General features: G+C 65.4%; 2 protein-coding genes across 7 annotated transcripts in view; both read right to left on the reverse strand.

Annotated features, from left to right (window-relative positions):
- Positions 1-10,274, reverse strand: part of KMT2B (lysine methyltransferase 2B) — a 61,425-nt gene extending 51,151 nt beyond the window's left edge. For 3 of the 6 annotated variants that reach the window (XM_071800551.1, XM_071800552.1, XM_071800550.1), the window contains exons 1-6: positions 8,830-10,274; positions 8,241-8,282; positions 5,511-5,634; positions 4,018-4,339; positions 3,356-3,411; positions 438-647 (exon numbers count right to left, since the gene is read on the reverse strand). In XM_071800551.1, coding sequence (XP_071656652.1) covers positions 438-647; positions 3,356-3,411; positions 4,018-4,339; positions 5,511-5,634; positions 8,241-8,282; positions 8,830-10,191 — 2,116 coding nt within the window. In that variant the 5' untranslated portion in view covers positions 10,192-10,274. The remainder of the gene's footprint in view (positions 1-437; positions 648-3,355; positions 3,412-4,017; positions 4,340-5,510; positions 5,635-8,240; positions 8,283-8,829) is intronic. The other 3 variants (XM_071800553.1, XM_071800554.1, XM_071800555.1) reach the window with 3 other exon arrangements.
- Positions 10,275-10,918: 644 nt separating this feature from the next.
- Positions 10,919-15,439, reverse strand: LOC136114362 (uncharacterized). The gene is made up of 4 exons (XM_065859709.2): positions 14,286-15,439; positions 12,491-12,551; positions 11,706-12,119; positions 10,919-10,941 (listed from the first exon to the last, which is right to left on the reverse strand). Exons 1-4 carry the CDS (start codon positions 14,571-14,573, stop codon positions 10,919-10,921), a joined length of 786 nt encoding a protein of 261 aa, XP_065715781.2. The 5' UTR covers positions 14,574-15,439.
- Between the last annotated feature and the right edge of the window lie 98 nt (positions 15,440-15,537).

A 15,537-nucleotide genomic window follows, 5' to 3' on the forward strand; every position in this document is an offset into this window, starting at 1 on the left:
CCCCCCAATGACCCCCAGTGACCCCCAGGGTCCCAAAGCCCCCCCAGTGACCCCCAAGGTCCTAAAGTCCCCCCAATGACCCCCAGTGACCCCCAGGGTCCCAAAGCCCCCCCAGTGATCCCCAGGGTCCTAAAGCCCCCCCAATGCCACCAAATGACCCCCAGGGTCCTAAAGTCCCCCCAGTGACCCCCAATGACCTCCAGGGTCCTAAAGCCCCCCAAGTGGTCCCCAGGGTCCTAAAGCCCCCCCAATGCCACCAAATGACCCCCAGGGTCCTAAAGTCCCCCCAGTGACCCCCAGGGTCCTAAAGCCCCCCCAGTGACCCCCAATGACCTCCAGGGTCCTAAAGCCCCCCAAGTGGCCCCCAGGGTCCTAAAGCCCCCCCAGTGACCCCAAGTCACACCCCAATGCTCCCATTGTCCCCAATGTCCCCTCACCATCGGTTGCTGTCCCTGCACTGTCCGGCTCGGTGGGCGTGGCCGTGGGCGGGGCCGTGGGCGGGGCCCGTGGGCGGGGCCTGAGGAGGCGCCGCCCCGAACGCCTCGGAGGCTCCGCCCCCCCCGGGTCCCCCCCGGTGTCCCCCCCCATGTCCCCTGAGTCCCCCGAGTCCTCTGAGTCCCAGGGGGTCACCCGGGGGGGGCAGCGGCCTGGGGACAATGGGGACATTGGGGACAATGGGGGGACATGGGGGGGAATGGGGACATTGGGGGGACATCAGGATAATGGGGGCAATGGGGACATTGGGGACAATGGGGGGACAATGGGATAATGGGGGAAATGGGGACATTGGGGACATTGCGGGGACATGGGGACAGTGGGGACATTGGGGACATTGGGGGGACATGGGGACATTGGGACAATGGGGGGACATCGGAATAATGGGGACAATGGGGACATTGGGGGGACATGGGGACAATGGGGACAATGGGGACATTGGGGGACATGGGGATAATGGGGACATTGGGGGGACATCAGGATAATGGGGGCAATGGGGACATCGGGGACATTGGGGGGACATGGGGGGAATGGGGATAATGGGGACATTGGGGATAATGGGGTGACAATGGGGGTAATAAGGACAGTGCGGATATTGGGGACATTGGTGACATTGGGGACAACGCGGGCGGTGGGGGGATACAGGGACAATGCAGGCAATGGGGGGACATGGGGACAATGGGGACATCGGGGGGACACGGGGGGACATGGGGGGACATGGGGATAATGAGAATAACAGGGATAATGGGGGACAATGGGGGGACAATGGGGACAGAACTGGGACCCCTGTCCCCCCATCCCCATATCCCCCTGTCCCCCCCATATCCCCATGGCCCAGTGACCCCCAGGGTCCTAAAGCCCCCCCAGTGACCCTCAGTGACCCCCAGGGTCCTAAAGCCCCCCCCCAATGACCCCCACTGTCCTAAAGCCCCCCCAAGTGACCCCCAGTGACCCCAAAGCCCCTCCAGTGACCCCCAGGGTCCTAAAGCCCCCCCCCCCCAATAACCCTGAGCGACCCCCAGGGTCCTAAAGCCCCCCCAATGACCCCCAGTGACCCCCAGGGTCCTAAAGCCCCCCCAAGTGACCCCCAGGGTCCTAAAGCCCCCCCAATGACCCCCAGTGACCCCCAGGGTCCTAAAGCCCCCCCAAGTGACCCCCAGTGACCCCCAGGGTCCTAAAGTCCCCCCAGTGACCCCCAGGGTCCTAAAGCCCCCCAGTGACCCCCAGGGTCCTAAAGTCCCCCCAGTGACCCCCAGTGACCCCCAGGGTCCTAAAGCCCCCCCAGTGACCCCCAGGGTCCCAAAGCCCCCCCCAGTGTCCCCATGTCCCCCCCAGTGTCCCCATGTCCCCCCCTGTACCTCTGTCTGTCCCTCTGTCCCTGTCCCTGCTCGGGGACCATGTGGCCGGGGGGGGAGGGGACAGGGGGAGGGGACACCTGATGGGGGGGGTGGGGACACCTGAGGGGGGGGAGGGGGGAGGGACCCAGGAGTTCGGGGGCGGGGACTCAGGAGTTTGGGGAGGGGACCCAGGAGTGCCCCATGGACCCAGGAGTGCCCCATGGACCCAGGAGTTCGGGAGGGACCCAGGAGTTCGGGAGGGGACCCAGGAGTTCGGGGAGGGGACCCAGGAGTGCCCCAGGGACCCAGGAGTTTGGGAGGGACCTACAGCCACATACGTCCTCTATAGAGCCCATACACCCCCTATAGATCCCATATAACCCCCATAAACCCGCTATAGACCCCATAGACCCCCTATAGGCCCCCTACAGACCCCATAGACCCCCTACAGACCCCCTACAGACCCCACAGACCCCCCTATAGACCCTCTATAGACCCCATAGACCCCCATATAATCCCCTATAGACCCCCATATAACCCCCATACACCCCCATATAACCCCCTATAGACCCCCATATGCCCCCCGTAGACCCCATACACTCCCTATAGAGCCCATATAACCCATATGCCCCCCATACACCCCATATGTCTCCTTCACACCCCATATGCGCTCTATGGACAGCGCATGTTGCCTATAGCTCCATATGGCCCCTATAGATCCCATATCATGCCTACAAACCCCATGTATTCCCTATAGAACCCACATATACCTTACAACTCCATATGTCCCCTATAGACCCCATATGTCTCCCATAGCGCTTACACTCCCCTATAGGCCCCATATACCCCCCATAGCCCCATATGTGGCCTACAGACCCCATGTGTTCTCCATAGGTCCATGTGGCTGCTATTGACCCCATATGGCCCCTATAGCACCACGTGTGCCCTATAGCCCCATATGTCCCCTAGAGCCCCATATGTGCCCTATGGCCCCCATACATCCCTTAGAGCCCCATACATGCCCCATATGTCCCTTACACCCCATATGTGCCCTATGGCCCCCATATGTCCCTTAGAGCCCATATGTGCCCCATACGCCCCTTAGACCCCATATGTGCCCTATGGCCCCCATATGTGCCCTATGACCCCATATGTGCCCTATGACCCCCATACGTCCCTTAGAGCCCCATACGTGCCCCATATGTCCCTTACACCCCATATGTGCCCTATGGCCCCCATATGTCCCTTAGAGCCCCATATGTGCCCCCTATGTCCCTTACACCCCATATGTGCCCTATGGCCCCCATATGTCCCTTAGAGCCCCATACGTGCCTCCTATGTCCCTTAGACCCCATATGTCCCCTATGGCCCCCATATGTCCCTTAGAGCCCCATACGTGCCTCCTATGTCCCTTAGACCCCATATGTGCCCTATGGCCCCCATACGTGCCCCATACGTCCCTTAGAGCCCCATAAGCCCCCTATGGCCCCCACAGGTCCCCTATGGATTCCATAGGTCCCCACCTCTCTGCGCCAGCCGCTCCAGTTTCCGCGCCTCGATTTTGTCACAGCGCCGGTACCTGAGGGGAGGGGACATCAGGGGGACCCAGGAGTGCCCCAAGGGACCCAGGAGTGCCCCAGGGACCCAGGAGTGCCCCAAGGGACCCAGGCGTCCGGGGGGTGGAACCCAGGTGTCTGGGGGGTGACCCAGAAGGGACCCAGGAGTTCGGGAGGGGACCCAGGAGTTCGGGGGGGGGTGACCCAGAAGGGACCCAGGCGTCCGGGGAAGGGACCCAAGCATCCATGGGTGACACAGGGAAGGGACCCAGGCGTCCGGGGGGGTGGAACCCAGGTGTCTGGGGGGTGACCCAGAAGGGACCCAGGCGTCCGGGGGTGGACCCAGGAGTTCGGGAGGGGTTAAAAAGAAGGGACCCAGGCGTCCGGGGGGTGACCCAGAAGGGACCCAGGAGTTCGGGAGGGGACCCAGGAGTTCGGGGGGGGACCCAGAAGGGACCCAGGAGTTCGGGAGGGGACCCAGGAGTTCGGGGGGGTGCCCCAGAATGAACCCAGGCGTCCGGGGGTGGACCCAGGAGTTCGGGAGGGGACCCAGGAGTCCGGGGGGGTGCCCCAGAATGGACCCAGGCGTCCGGGGAAGGGACCCAGGCGTCCGGGGGGGGCGGACTCACACGCAGCACTGCTTCTTGGTGTTGGGCCCCCCGAATTTGGGTTTGTCGCGGCAGTTGGGGCAGGCGGCGCAGTCCTGGGGGCGGCGGCACCCGCGGCAGCGCCCGCACCGAACCTCCCGGTTCTTCCGGGGGGGCCTGGAGGGACCCCCCCCTCCCCCACCCCCACCCCCACCCTGCAATGGGTGGGGGGGAGGGGGAGGGGGAGGTGGGGGTGGCGTGGGGGGAGGGGTGGGGGGGTCGTCTTGGCCCCTCCCCCCGCCGTGTTCGGCACCCACGCGCAGGCGTTTGGGGGAGGGGGCGGCGTCGGAGTCCGAGGAGGTTTCTATAGGGGGGGGGAGGGGAAAGGGGTTAAGGGACCCAGGAGTGCCCCAAGGGACCCAGGAGTTCGGGGGGAACAAAGTGATGGGGGACCCAGGAGTTCGGGGGGGGACCCAAATTGGGGACCCAGGAGCTCAGGGGGGACCCAGGAGTGCCCCAAGGGACCCAGGAGTTTGGGAGGGACCCAGGAGTTCGGAGAGGGACCCAAATAGGGGACCCAGGAGTGCCCCAAGGGACCCAGGAGTTCGGGAGGGACCCAGGAGTGCCCCAGGGGACCCAGGAGTTCGGGAGGGACCCAGGAGTGCCCCAAGGGACCCAGGAGTTCGGGAGGGACCCAGGAGTGCCCCAAGGGACCCAGGAGTTCGGGAGGGACCCAGGAGTGCCCCAAGGGACCCAGGAGTTCGGGAGGGACCCAGGAGTTCGGGAGGGACCCAGGAGTCCGGGAGGGACCCAGGAGTGCCCCAAGGGACCCAGGAGTGCCCCAAGGGACCCAGGAGTTCGGGAGGGACCCAGGAGTTCGGGAGGGACCCAGGAGTGCCCCAAGGGACCCAGGAGTTCGGGAGGGACCCAGGAGTTCGGGAGGGACCCAGGAGTGCCCCAAGGGACCCAGGAGTGCCCCAAGGGACCCAGGAGTTCGGGAGGGACCCAGGAGTTCGGGAGGGACCCAGGAGTGCCCCAAGGGACCCAGGAGTTCAGGAAGGACCCAGGAGTTCGGGAGGGACCCAGGAGTGCCCCAGGGGACCCAGGAGTTCGGGAGGGACCCAGGAGTGCCCCAAGGGACCCAGGAGTTCGGGAGGGACCCAGGAGTGCCCCAAGGGACCCAGGAGTTCGGGAGGGACCCAGGAGTGCCCCAAGGGACCCAGGAGTTCGGGAGGGACCCAGGAGTTCGGGAGGGACCCAGGAGTGCCCCAAGGGACCCAAGGGTTTGGGGGGGACTCAGGGGTTTGGGGGGGGACACAAATGGGGGACCCAGGAGTTCAGGGGAAGCAAAGGGATGGGGGACCCAGGAGTGCCCCAAAGGACCCAGGAGTTCGGGAGGGACCCAGGAGTGCCCCAAGGGACCCAGGAGTCCGGGAGGGACCCAGGAGTGCCCCAAAGGACCCAGGAGTGCCCCAAAGGACCCAGGAGTGCCCCAAAGGACCCAGGCGTCCGGGAGGGACCCAGGCGTCCGGTACCGTGGTCGGGTGGCGCCCCGTGGCGGGGGAGGGCGCTGAGCCTGGGGACGCTCTCGGGGACGGTGGCCCTGGCCTGGCCCAAAGCCACCGCGGCGTGACGGCAAACGTGCTTGATCCGGGGACCCTGGAAAGGGGGACGGGGGACATGGGGACAGTGGGGGCGATGGGGGTGATGGGGGGTAATGGGGATAATGGGGGCGATGGGGGGAATGGGGGGGATGGGGGCAATGGGGGCAATGGGGACGATGGGGGTTATGGGGGCAATGGGGGGCAATGGGGACAGTGGGGACAGTGGGGGGCGATGGGGGGCGATGGGGGGCGATGGGAATCAGTGGGAATAATGGGGGCAATGGGGGAGAATGGGGGGAATGGGGGGAATGGGGGGCAATGGGGGCAATGGGGGCAATGGGGTCAATGGAGTCAATGGGAGTCAATGGGAGTCAATGGGAGTCAATGGGGATAATGGGGGCAATGGGGGCAATGGGGGCAATGGGGGGCAATGGGGGGCAATGGGGGGCAATGGGGGACAATGGGGGACAATGGGGATAATGGGGGGCGATGGGGGCGATGGGGGCGATGGGGGCAATGGGGGGCAATGGGGGGCAATGGGGATAACGGGGATAATGGGGGCAATGGGGGACAATGGGGGGCAATGGGGATGATGGGGGGCAATGGGGGCAATGGGGATAATGGGGGCAATGGGGGGCAATGGGGTCAATGGGGGATCAATGGGGGGCAATGGGGGCAATGGGGGCAATGGGAATAATGGGGGGCAATGGGGGGCAATGGGGGGCAATGGGGACGATGGGGGCAATGGGGGCAATGGGGGCAATGGGGGCGATGGGGGCGATGGGGGCAATGGGGGCAATGGGGGGCAATGGGGGGCAATGGGGGGCAATGGGGATAATGGGGGACAATGGGGGGCAATGGGGGGCAATGGGGGGCAATGGGAGGCAATGGGAGGCAATGGGGATAATGGGGATAATGGGGATAATGGGGATAATGGGGATAATGGGGATAATGGGGGGCAATGTGAGATAATGGGGGGCAATGGGAGGCAATGGGGGCAATGGGGGGCAATGGGGATAATGGGGATAATGGGGGGCAATGGGGGGCGATGGGGGCGATGGGGGCGATGGGGGCGATGGGGGCGATGGGGGGCAATGGGGGGCAATGGGGACAATGGGGATAATGGGGACAATGGGGATAATGGGGATAATGGGGATAATGGGGATAATGGGGATAACGGGGGCAATGGGGGGCAATGGGGGGCAATGGGGGGCAATGGGGGATCAATGGGGGGCAATGGGGGCAATGGGAATAATGGGGGGAATGGGGGCAATGGGGGGCAATGGGGGGCAATGGGGGGCAATGGGGGCAATGGGGATAATGGGGATAATGGGGATAATGGGGATAACGGGGGCAATGGGGGGCAATGGGGGGCAATGGGGGGCAATGGGGGGCAATGGGGGATCAATGGGGGGCAATGGGAATAATGGGGGGAATGGGGGCAATGGGGGGCAATGGGGGGGCAATGGGGGGGCAATGGGGTTGATGAGAGCAATGGGGGTCAATGGGGATAATGGGGGACAATGGGGGGCAATGGGGGGCAATGGGGACAAAAGGGATCATTGGAGGACATTGGGGGACATTGGGGGCAATGGGGGATCAATGGGGTTGATGGGGGTCAATGGGGGGCAATGGGGGGCAATGGGGGCGATGGGGGTCAATGGGGGCGATGGGGGTCAACGGGGCGCAATGGGGGGCAATGGGGGTCAATGGGGGATCAATGGGGGGCAATGGGGATGATGGGGGGCAATGGGGGCAATGGGGATAATGGGGGGCAATGGGGATAATGGGGGGCAATGAGGATAATGGGGGCAATAGGGGGCAATGGGGGTCAATGGGGGCAATGGGGGCAATGGGGGCAATGGGGGGCAATGGGGGGCAATGGGGGGCAATGGGAATAATGGGGGCAATGGGGGAGAATGGGGGCAATGGGAGTCAATGGGAGTCAATGGGGATAATGGGGGCAATGGGGGCAATGGGGGGCAATGGGGGAATGGGGGAGAATGGGGGAGAATGGGGGAGAATGGGGGGCAATGGGGATAACGGGGATAACGGGGGCAATGGGGGGCAATGGGGGCAATGGGGGGCAATGGGGGGCAATGGGGGCAAGGGGGGGCAAGGGGGGGCAAGGGGGGGCAAGGGGGGGCAAGGGGGGCAATGGGGGGCAATGGGGGCAATGGGGATAATGGGGGGCAATGGGGGCAATGAGGGCAATGGGGGCAATGGGGGGCAATGGGGGGCAATGGGGGGCAATGGGGGGCAATGGGGGAGCAATGGGGGCAATGGGGGGCAATGGGGGGCAATGGGGACAATGGGGACAATGGGGACAATGGGGACAATGGGGATAATGGGGATAATGGGGATAATGGGGATAATGGGGGGCAATGGGGGGCAATGGGGGGACATTGGGGACAATGGGGACAATGGGGGGCAATGGGGGGCAATGGGGGGCAATGGGGACATTGGGGGCAATGAGGGCAATGGGGATCAATGGGGATCAATAGGGGACATTGGGGGACATTACGGGCAATGGGGACAAGGGGGGACAATGGGGGACAATGGGGGGCAATGGGGGCAATAATGGGGACCAATGGGAAGGGGGGACAATGGGGGGGGGACAATGGGGGAGGGGACAATAGTTGGGGGGGGGACATCACCCACCTGCAGGTCCCCAGGTTCCCCCTCTGGTTCCTCCGGTTCCTCCTGCAGGGGGCGGGACGGTGAGCACCCGGACGCCTGGGTCCCTCCCGGACGCCTGGGTCCCTCCCGGACGCCTGGGTCCCCTCCCGGACGCCTGGGTCCCCTCCAGCATCACAGCGCGGGGACCCAGGCGTTCGGGATCAACCCCAAACCCCTCATAAAAGGGACCCAGGCGTCCGGGGGGGGTTCCCAAAAGGGACCCAGGCGTCCGGGGGGGGTTCCCAAAGGGACCCAGGCGTCCGGGGGGTGACCCCAGAAGGGACCCAGGCGTCCGGGGGGTGACCCCAGAAGGGACCCAGGCGTCCGGGGGGGTTCCCAAAAGGGACCCAGGCGTCCGGGGATCCCCATAAAAGGGACCCAGGCGTCCAGGGGGGTTCCCAAAAGGGACCCAGGCGTCCGGGACCAACCCAAACCTCCCATAAAAGGGACCCAGGCGTCCGGGGGGTGACCCCAGAAGGGACCCAGGCGTCCGGGGGGGGTTCCCGAAAATGGACCCAGGCGTCCGGGGCGGGTTCCCGAAAATGGACCCAGGCGTCCGGGGGGGTCCTACCTTGGTGGGGGAGGGGCGGCGGCGGTCGATGCTCTGCAGCTGCACCCTCGCTCGGCTCAGGAGGTCGAACACGCGCCCGATGTCCCCAAAATCGTCCCCCGCGGCCTTGGTGACGTCATCGGTGGCCTTGGTGACGTCATCAGCACACTCGGTGACGTCATCGGCGCCCTCGGTGACGTCATCGCCGGCCCCGGGCCGGGGGAAGCGGGGGAGGGGAAGCGGAGGGAGGGGCTCGGGGGGGGGACCCGCGGTGATGTCATTGGTGACGTCATTGATGACGTTATTGGTGACGTCATGGCGGGTGGTGCACACCGATTGGTGGGCGGGGGGGTGGGCGGGGCCGAGGGGGGAGGGGCGGCCTGGGGTGACCGTGGGGTCAGCCAAGGTCAACCTGGGGTTACTTGGGGTCATTGTGGGGTCACCTGAGGTCACCGTGGGGTCACCCAGGGTCACCATGGGGTCACCTGAGGTCACCCTGGGGTCACTTGGTGTCATTGTGGGGTCACCTGAGGTCACCATGGGGTCACTTGGTGTCATTGTGGGGTCACTAAGGGTCATCTTGGGGTCACCTGAGGTCATTGTGGGGTCACTCAAGGTCACCCTGGGGTCACCTGAGGTCACCGTGGGGTCACTCAAGGTCACCCTGGGGTCACCTGAGGTCATTGTGGGGTCACTAAGGGTCATCTTGGGGTCACCTAAGGTCACCATGGGGTCACCGGGGGTCATTGTGAGGCCACCTGGGGTCACCCTGAGGTCACCCGGGGTCATTGTGGGGTCACCCGAGGTCACCCCAATGTCCCCAAATGTCCCCGGGGGGTCCCCGATGACATCACCGATGACGTCACCGGGGGGTCGCGGGGTCACCCAGCGAAACGTGGCCTCGCGCAGCACCACCCGGTGCGGGGGAGGGGACATTGGGGACATTGGGGACAACGGGGACCCCCCCGGGGACGGGGGAGGGGAGGGGGGGGAGGGGACGTCACCCCCAGTGGGGACATTGGGGACACCCAGGGGCCTAAAACTGCCCCTAAAGGTGGCACCGGTGACACCCAAAGTGGCACTTTTGGGTCCCAAAGTGTCACTTGGGACCATAAAAGTGGCACCTGGGGTGGCCCCAATGTCCCCCCCATTGTCCCCAATGCCCATGGGGGTGGCACTCGTGTCCCCCCTAGTGTCCCCAAGGGTGTCCCCAATGTCCCTAGGGGTGTCACTAATGTCCCTAGGGGTGTCCCCAATGTCCCCAATGGTGTCCCCAATGTCCCTATGGGTGTCCCCAATGTCCCCAATGGCTTCTCTATGGGTGTCCCCAATGGCCCTAATGTCCCCAAGACCCAACAATGTCCCCCTAGAGGTGGCCCCCATGTCCCCAATGGTGTCCCCAGTGTCCCTATGGGTGTCCCCAATGTCCCTATGACTGCCCCCAATGTCCCCAATTGTGTCCCTAATGTCCCTATGGCTGTCCCCAATGTCCCCAATGGTGTCCCCAGTGTCCCTATGAGTGTCCCCAATGGTGTCCCCAATGTCCCCAGTGGTGTCCCCAATGTCCCCAGTGTCCCTATGAGTGTCCCCAATGGTGTCCCCAATGGTGTCCCCAATGTCCCCAGTGGTGTCCCCAATGTCCCCAGTGTCCCCAATGGTGTCCCCAATGGTGTCCCCAGTGTCCCCAATGGTGTCCCCAATGTCCCTATGAGCGTCCCCAATGGTGTCCCCAATGTCCCTATGAGCGTCCCCAATGGTGTCCCCAACGTCCCTATGAGTGTCCCCAGTGTCCCCAATGGTGTCACTAACGTCCCCAATGGTGTCCCCAATGTCCCTATGGATGTCCCCAATGGTGCCCCCAGTGTCCCCAGTATCCCTATGGATGTCCCCAATGTCCATATAGATGTCCCCAGTGTCCCTATGGATGTCCCCAGTGTCCCCAGTATCCCTATGGATGTCCCCAATGTCCCTATGGATGTCCCCAATGTCCTTGAGGGGGTCCCCAGTGTCCCCAATGGTGCCCCCAATGTCCCTATGGGTGTCCCTATGGGGGTCCCCAGTGTCCCCATGGGTGTCCCTATGGGGGTCCCCAGTGTCACTATGGGGGTCCCTATGGGTGCCCCTGGGGGCGTCCTCGATGTCCCTATGGGTGCCCCTATGGGGGTCCCCAATGTCCCTGGGGGGGTCCCTATGGGGATCCCCAATGTCCCCAATGTCCCTGGGGGTGCCCCTATGGGGGTCCCCAATGTCCCCAGTGGTGTCCCTGGGGGTGTCCTCAGTGTCCCTATGGGTGCCCCTATGGGTGTCCCCAATGTCCCTGGGGGGGTCCCTATGGGTGCCCCTATGGGTGTCCCTGATGTCCCCAATGTCCCTGGGGGGGTCCCTATGGGTGCCCCTGGGGGGGTCCCCAGTGTCCCCAGTGGTGTCCCTGGGGGTGTCCTCAGTGTCCCTATGGGTGCCCCTATGGGTGTCCCCAATGTCCCTATGGGGGTCCCTATGGGTGCCCCTGGGGGGGTCCCCGATGTCCCCAATGTCCCTGGGGGGGTCCCTATGGGTGCCCCTATGGGTGCCCCCAATGTCCCCGATGTCCCTGGGGGGGTCCCCAATGTCCCTGGGGGGGTCCCTATGGGTGCCCCTATGGGTGCCCCTGGGGGGGTCCCCAATGTCCCTGGGGGGGTCTCTATAGGTGCCCCTATGGGTGCCCCTGGGGGGGTCCCTAATGTCCCCGATGTCCCTGGGAGGGTCCCCAATGTCCCTGGGGGGGTCCCTATGGGTGCCCCTATGGGTGCCCCTGGGGGGGTCCCTGATGTCCCCGATGTCCCTGGGGGGGTCCCCAATGTCTCTGGGGGGGTCCCCAATGTCCCTGGGGGGGTCCCTATGGGTGCCCCTATGGGTGCCCCTGGGGGGGTCCCTGATGTCCCCGATGTCCCTGGGGGGGTCCCCAATGTCCCTGGGGGGGTCCCCAATGTCCCTGGGGGGGTCCCTATGGGTGCCCCTAGGGGGGTCCCTGATGTCCCCGATGTCCCTGGGGGGGTCCCCAATGTCCCTGGGGGGGTCCCTATGGGTGCCCCTATGGGTGCCCCTGGGGGGGTCCCTGGGGGGGTCCCCGATGTCCCCGAAGCGCCGGGGGGGCCGGATGGGGCGGGCGGATCGGGCGCTGACCAATGGGGTGAGGAAGTGGCGCAGGATCGGGCCCCTCCCCCTGCCCCTCCCCCCACCCCCGCGGCCCCGCCCCCCCCGTCGGCCCCGCCCACCACAGGGGGGAAAGGGGGGGGAGGGGGAGGAGGGGGCGGGGCCGGCCCGGGGGGAACCTGGGGGGGGAAAGGGGGGGAGGGGAGGGGAGAAGGGTCAGGGATAGACAGACAATGGGGGACCCAGGAGTGCCCCAAGGGACCCAGGAGTGCCCCAAGGGAGCCAAATGGGGACCCAGGAGTTTGGGGGACCCAGGAGTGCCCCAAGGGACCCAGGAGTTCGGGAGGGGACCCCACCACCCACACTGAGACATCGGGGGGACCCAGGAGTCCAGGGGACCCAGGAGTGCCCCAAGAGACCCAGGAGTTCGGGAGGGACCCAAATAGGGGACCCAGGCGTCCGGGAGGGGACCCAGGAGTTCGGGAGGGGACCCAGGCGTCCGGGAGGGGACCCAGGCGTCCGGGAGGGGACCCAGGCGTCCGGGGCTCACCCCTCCGGCTCCTCCTCGTTTCCGGTTTCGTTTCTTCGGGGGTAAAACCCCGAAATTCCTCCTGGAATGGGGGGGGGAGGGGGAGGAGCCACAATCAGCCCCGCCCACAACACCCCCGCCCCCTTTAAACCCCGCCCCCCTCCTCCAAGCCACGCCCTCTGGGCTAAACCACGCCCCCCCCCCGGTACTTAAAGGGCCACACACACCCAAACTGCCCCCCCCCCCAACCTCTTATCAACCCCCATTGATCCCCAAAACTGCCCCCCAGCCCCATAACCTGCACCCCCAGCCCCACACTGACCCCCAACCAGCCCCACATTGACCCCCAGTAAACCCCATTGACCCCCAACCAGACCCCCCAGCCCCACATTGACCCCCATTGACCCCCAACCAGCCCCACATTGCCCCCCATTGAGCCCCCAGCCCCACACTGACCCCCATTGCCCCCCAACCAGCCCCACATTGACCCCCATTAAACCCCCATTAAGCCCCCAACCGACCCCCCCAGCCCCACATTGACCCCCATCGACCCCCATTGCTCCTCATTGACCCCCAACCAACCCCACATTGACCCCCATTGCCCCCATTAAACCCTCATTAATCCCCCATTGACCCCCAACCAGCCCCACATTGACCCCCATTAAACCCCCCCAGCCCCACATTGACCCCCATTGACCCCCAACCAGCCCCACATTGACCCCCATTGCCCCCCATTGACCCCCCCAGCCCCACACTGACCCCCAGCCAGCCCCACATTGACCCCGATTGACCCCATTAAACCCTCATTAATGCCCCATTGACCCCCAACCAGCCCCACATTGATCCCCATTGCCCCCCATTGACCCCTCCAGCCCCACATCGACCCCCCATTGACCCCCAACCAGCCCCACATCGACCCCCATTGATCCCCCCCAGCCCCACTTTGCCCCCCATTGACCCCCAACCAGCCCCACATTGATCCCCATTGCCCCCCATTGACCCCTCCAGCCCCACATCGACCCCCCATTGACCCCCAAAAGCCCCACATTGACCCCCACTGATCCCCAATCAGCCCCACATTGACCCCCCCAGCCCCACATTGACCCCCATTGCCCCCAATTGACCCCCAACCAGCCCCACATTGGCCCCCACTGACCCCATTAAACCCCCAAACGACCCCCCCAGCCCCATATTGACCCCCAACCAGCCCCACATTGACCCCCATTGACCCCCAACCAGCCCCACATTGACCCCCATTAAACCCCCCCAGCCCCACATTGACCCCCATTGCCCCCAACTGACCCCCAACCAGCCCCACACTGACCCCCATTGACCCCCAACCAGCCCCACATTGACCCCCACTGACCACATTAAACCCCCAAACGACCCCCCCAGCCCCACATTGACCCCCACTGACCCCCAACCAGCCCCACATTGACCCCCATTAAACCCCCCAGCCCCACATTGACCCCCATTGCCCCCAATTGACCCCCAACCAGCCCCACATTGCCCCCCATTGACCCCCAACCAGCCCCACATTGACCCCCATCGCCCCCCCCAGCCCCACATTGACCCCCCCAGCCCCACATTGACCCCATTGCCCCCCATTGACCCCCAGCCAGCCCCACATTGACCCCCATTAAACCCCCCCAGCCCCACATTGACCCCCATTGCCCCCCATTGACCCCCAACCAGCCCCACATTGACCCCCATTGACCCCATTAAACCCTCATTAAACCCCATTGACCCCCAACCAGCCCCACATTGCCCCCCATCGCCCCCCCCAGCCCCCCATCGCCCCCCATTCCCCGCTGACCTCCTCGTCCTCCCCGGGGCCGCTCCCCAGCAGCTCCCTCAGCCGCCTGAGCCCCCCGGCCATGCCCAGCACGGCCCGCAGAGCCGGGTCCGGCCCCACCGGCCCCAGCGGAGCCCCGAGCGGCGTCCGGGCCCTGGGAGAACCGGCGGGCCGGGCCGGGAAGCGACAGGGCCGGGCGGGAAAGCGGCTCCGGGCCGGGGGAAGCGAAGGGGAAGGCGGGGGAGGCCCCGGGGAAAGCGGGGGAGCCCCGGGGGAAGCGGCGGGAGCGGAGCCGCCGCCGCCCGCCATCTTGGAGCGCTGCGGAGGGGCGGGGCCAAGGGGGACGGGGCCAATCAGGGGGCAGCGAGGGGGCGGGGGAAAGAGGGGGCGGGGATAAGGAGTACATAGGGGAGAAGGGGGTGGGCGTGGTCAAGGGGATGCGTAACCAATCAGGGGAGAGCGGGGGGGCGGGGATGGGGAGCCGTAAGGGAGCATTGAGGGGGCGTGGTCAAGGAGATGCGTAACCAATCAGGGGAGAGCGAGCGGGCGGAGCTGGGGAGCCGTACGGGAGCATTGAGGGGGTGGGGACAAGGGGGACGGGGCCAATCAGGGGGCAGCGAGGGGGCGGGGCTACGGGGCCCACAAGGGAGCATTGAGGGGGCGTGGCCAAGGGGATATGGGGCCAATAAGGGAACAGGGATAAGGGGGAGGAGTCTGATAAGGGGCGTGGCTAAGGCTCCCATAAGGAGCCATTGAGTGGGCGTGGCCAAGGGGGATACGGGACCAATAAGGGGGCGGAGTTTAGGGAGGGGCGGGGATATGGGAACCATAAGGAGCCATTGAGGGGGCGGAGTCTGAGAAGGGGCGGGGCTAAGCCGCCCATACAGGGTCATTGAAGGGGAGGAGCCAAGGGCTACAGAACCAATAGGAGGACACTAAGGGGGCGGAGTCTGGGGGACCCAGGAGTTCGGGGAGGGACCCAGGAGTTCGGGGGGGACCCAGGAGTCCGGGAGGGACCCAGGAGTTCGGGGGGACCCAGGAGTTCGGGAGGGACCCAGGAGTTCGGAGAGGGACCCAGGAGTTCTGGGAGGGACCCAGGAGTTCGGGGAGGGACCCAGGCGTTCGGGGAGGGACCCAGGCGTTCGGGGGGGACCCAGGAGTTCGGGGAGGGAGCCAGGAGTTCGGGAGGGACCCAGGAGTTCGGGGAGGGACCCAGGAGTTCGGGGGGGACCCAGGAGTTCGGGGAGGGACCCAGGAGTTCGGGAGGGACCCA

This window comes from Patagioenas fasciata, chromosome 31 (genome assembly GCF_037038585.1).
Source record: "Patagioenas fasciata isolate bPatFas1 chromosome 31, bPatFas1.hap1, whole genome shotgun sequence".
NCBI lineage: Eukaryota > Metazoa > Chordata > Aves > Columbiformes > Columbidae > Patagioenas > Patagioenas fasciata.

What these genes read in the sequence shown, in the direction of transcription:
- LOC136114362 (XM_065859709.2), bottom strand. Translation starts at nt 14,573, where the DNA reads ATGGCGGGCGGCGGCGGCTCCGCTCCCGCCGCTTCCCCCGGGGCTCCC. An exon ending in AACGAGGAGGAGCCGGAGGG is followed by an intron (nt 12,120 to 12,490) that starts GTGAGCCCCGGA and finishes TTCCCCCCCCAG; the next exon opens with GTTCCCCCCGGGCCGGCCCC. An exon ending in CATCAGGGACCCCCCCAGGG is followed by an intron (nt 10,942 to 11,705) that starts GCACCCATAGGG and finishes AGGGACATCGAG; the next exon opens with GACGCCCCCAGGGGCACCCA.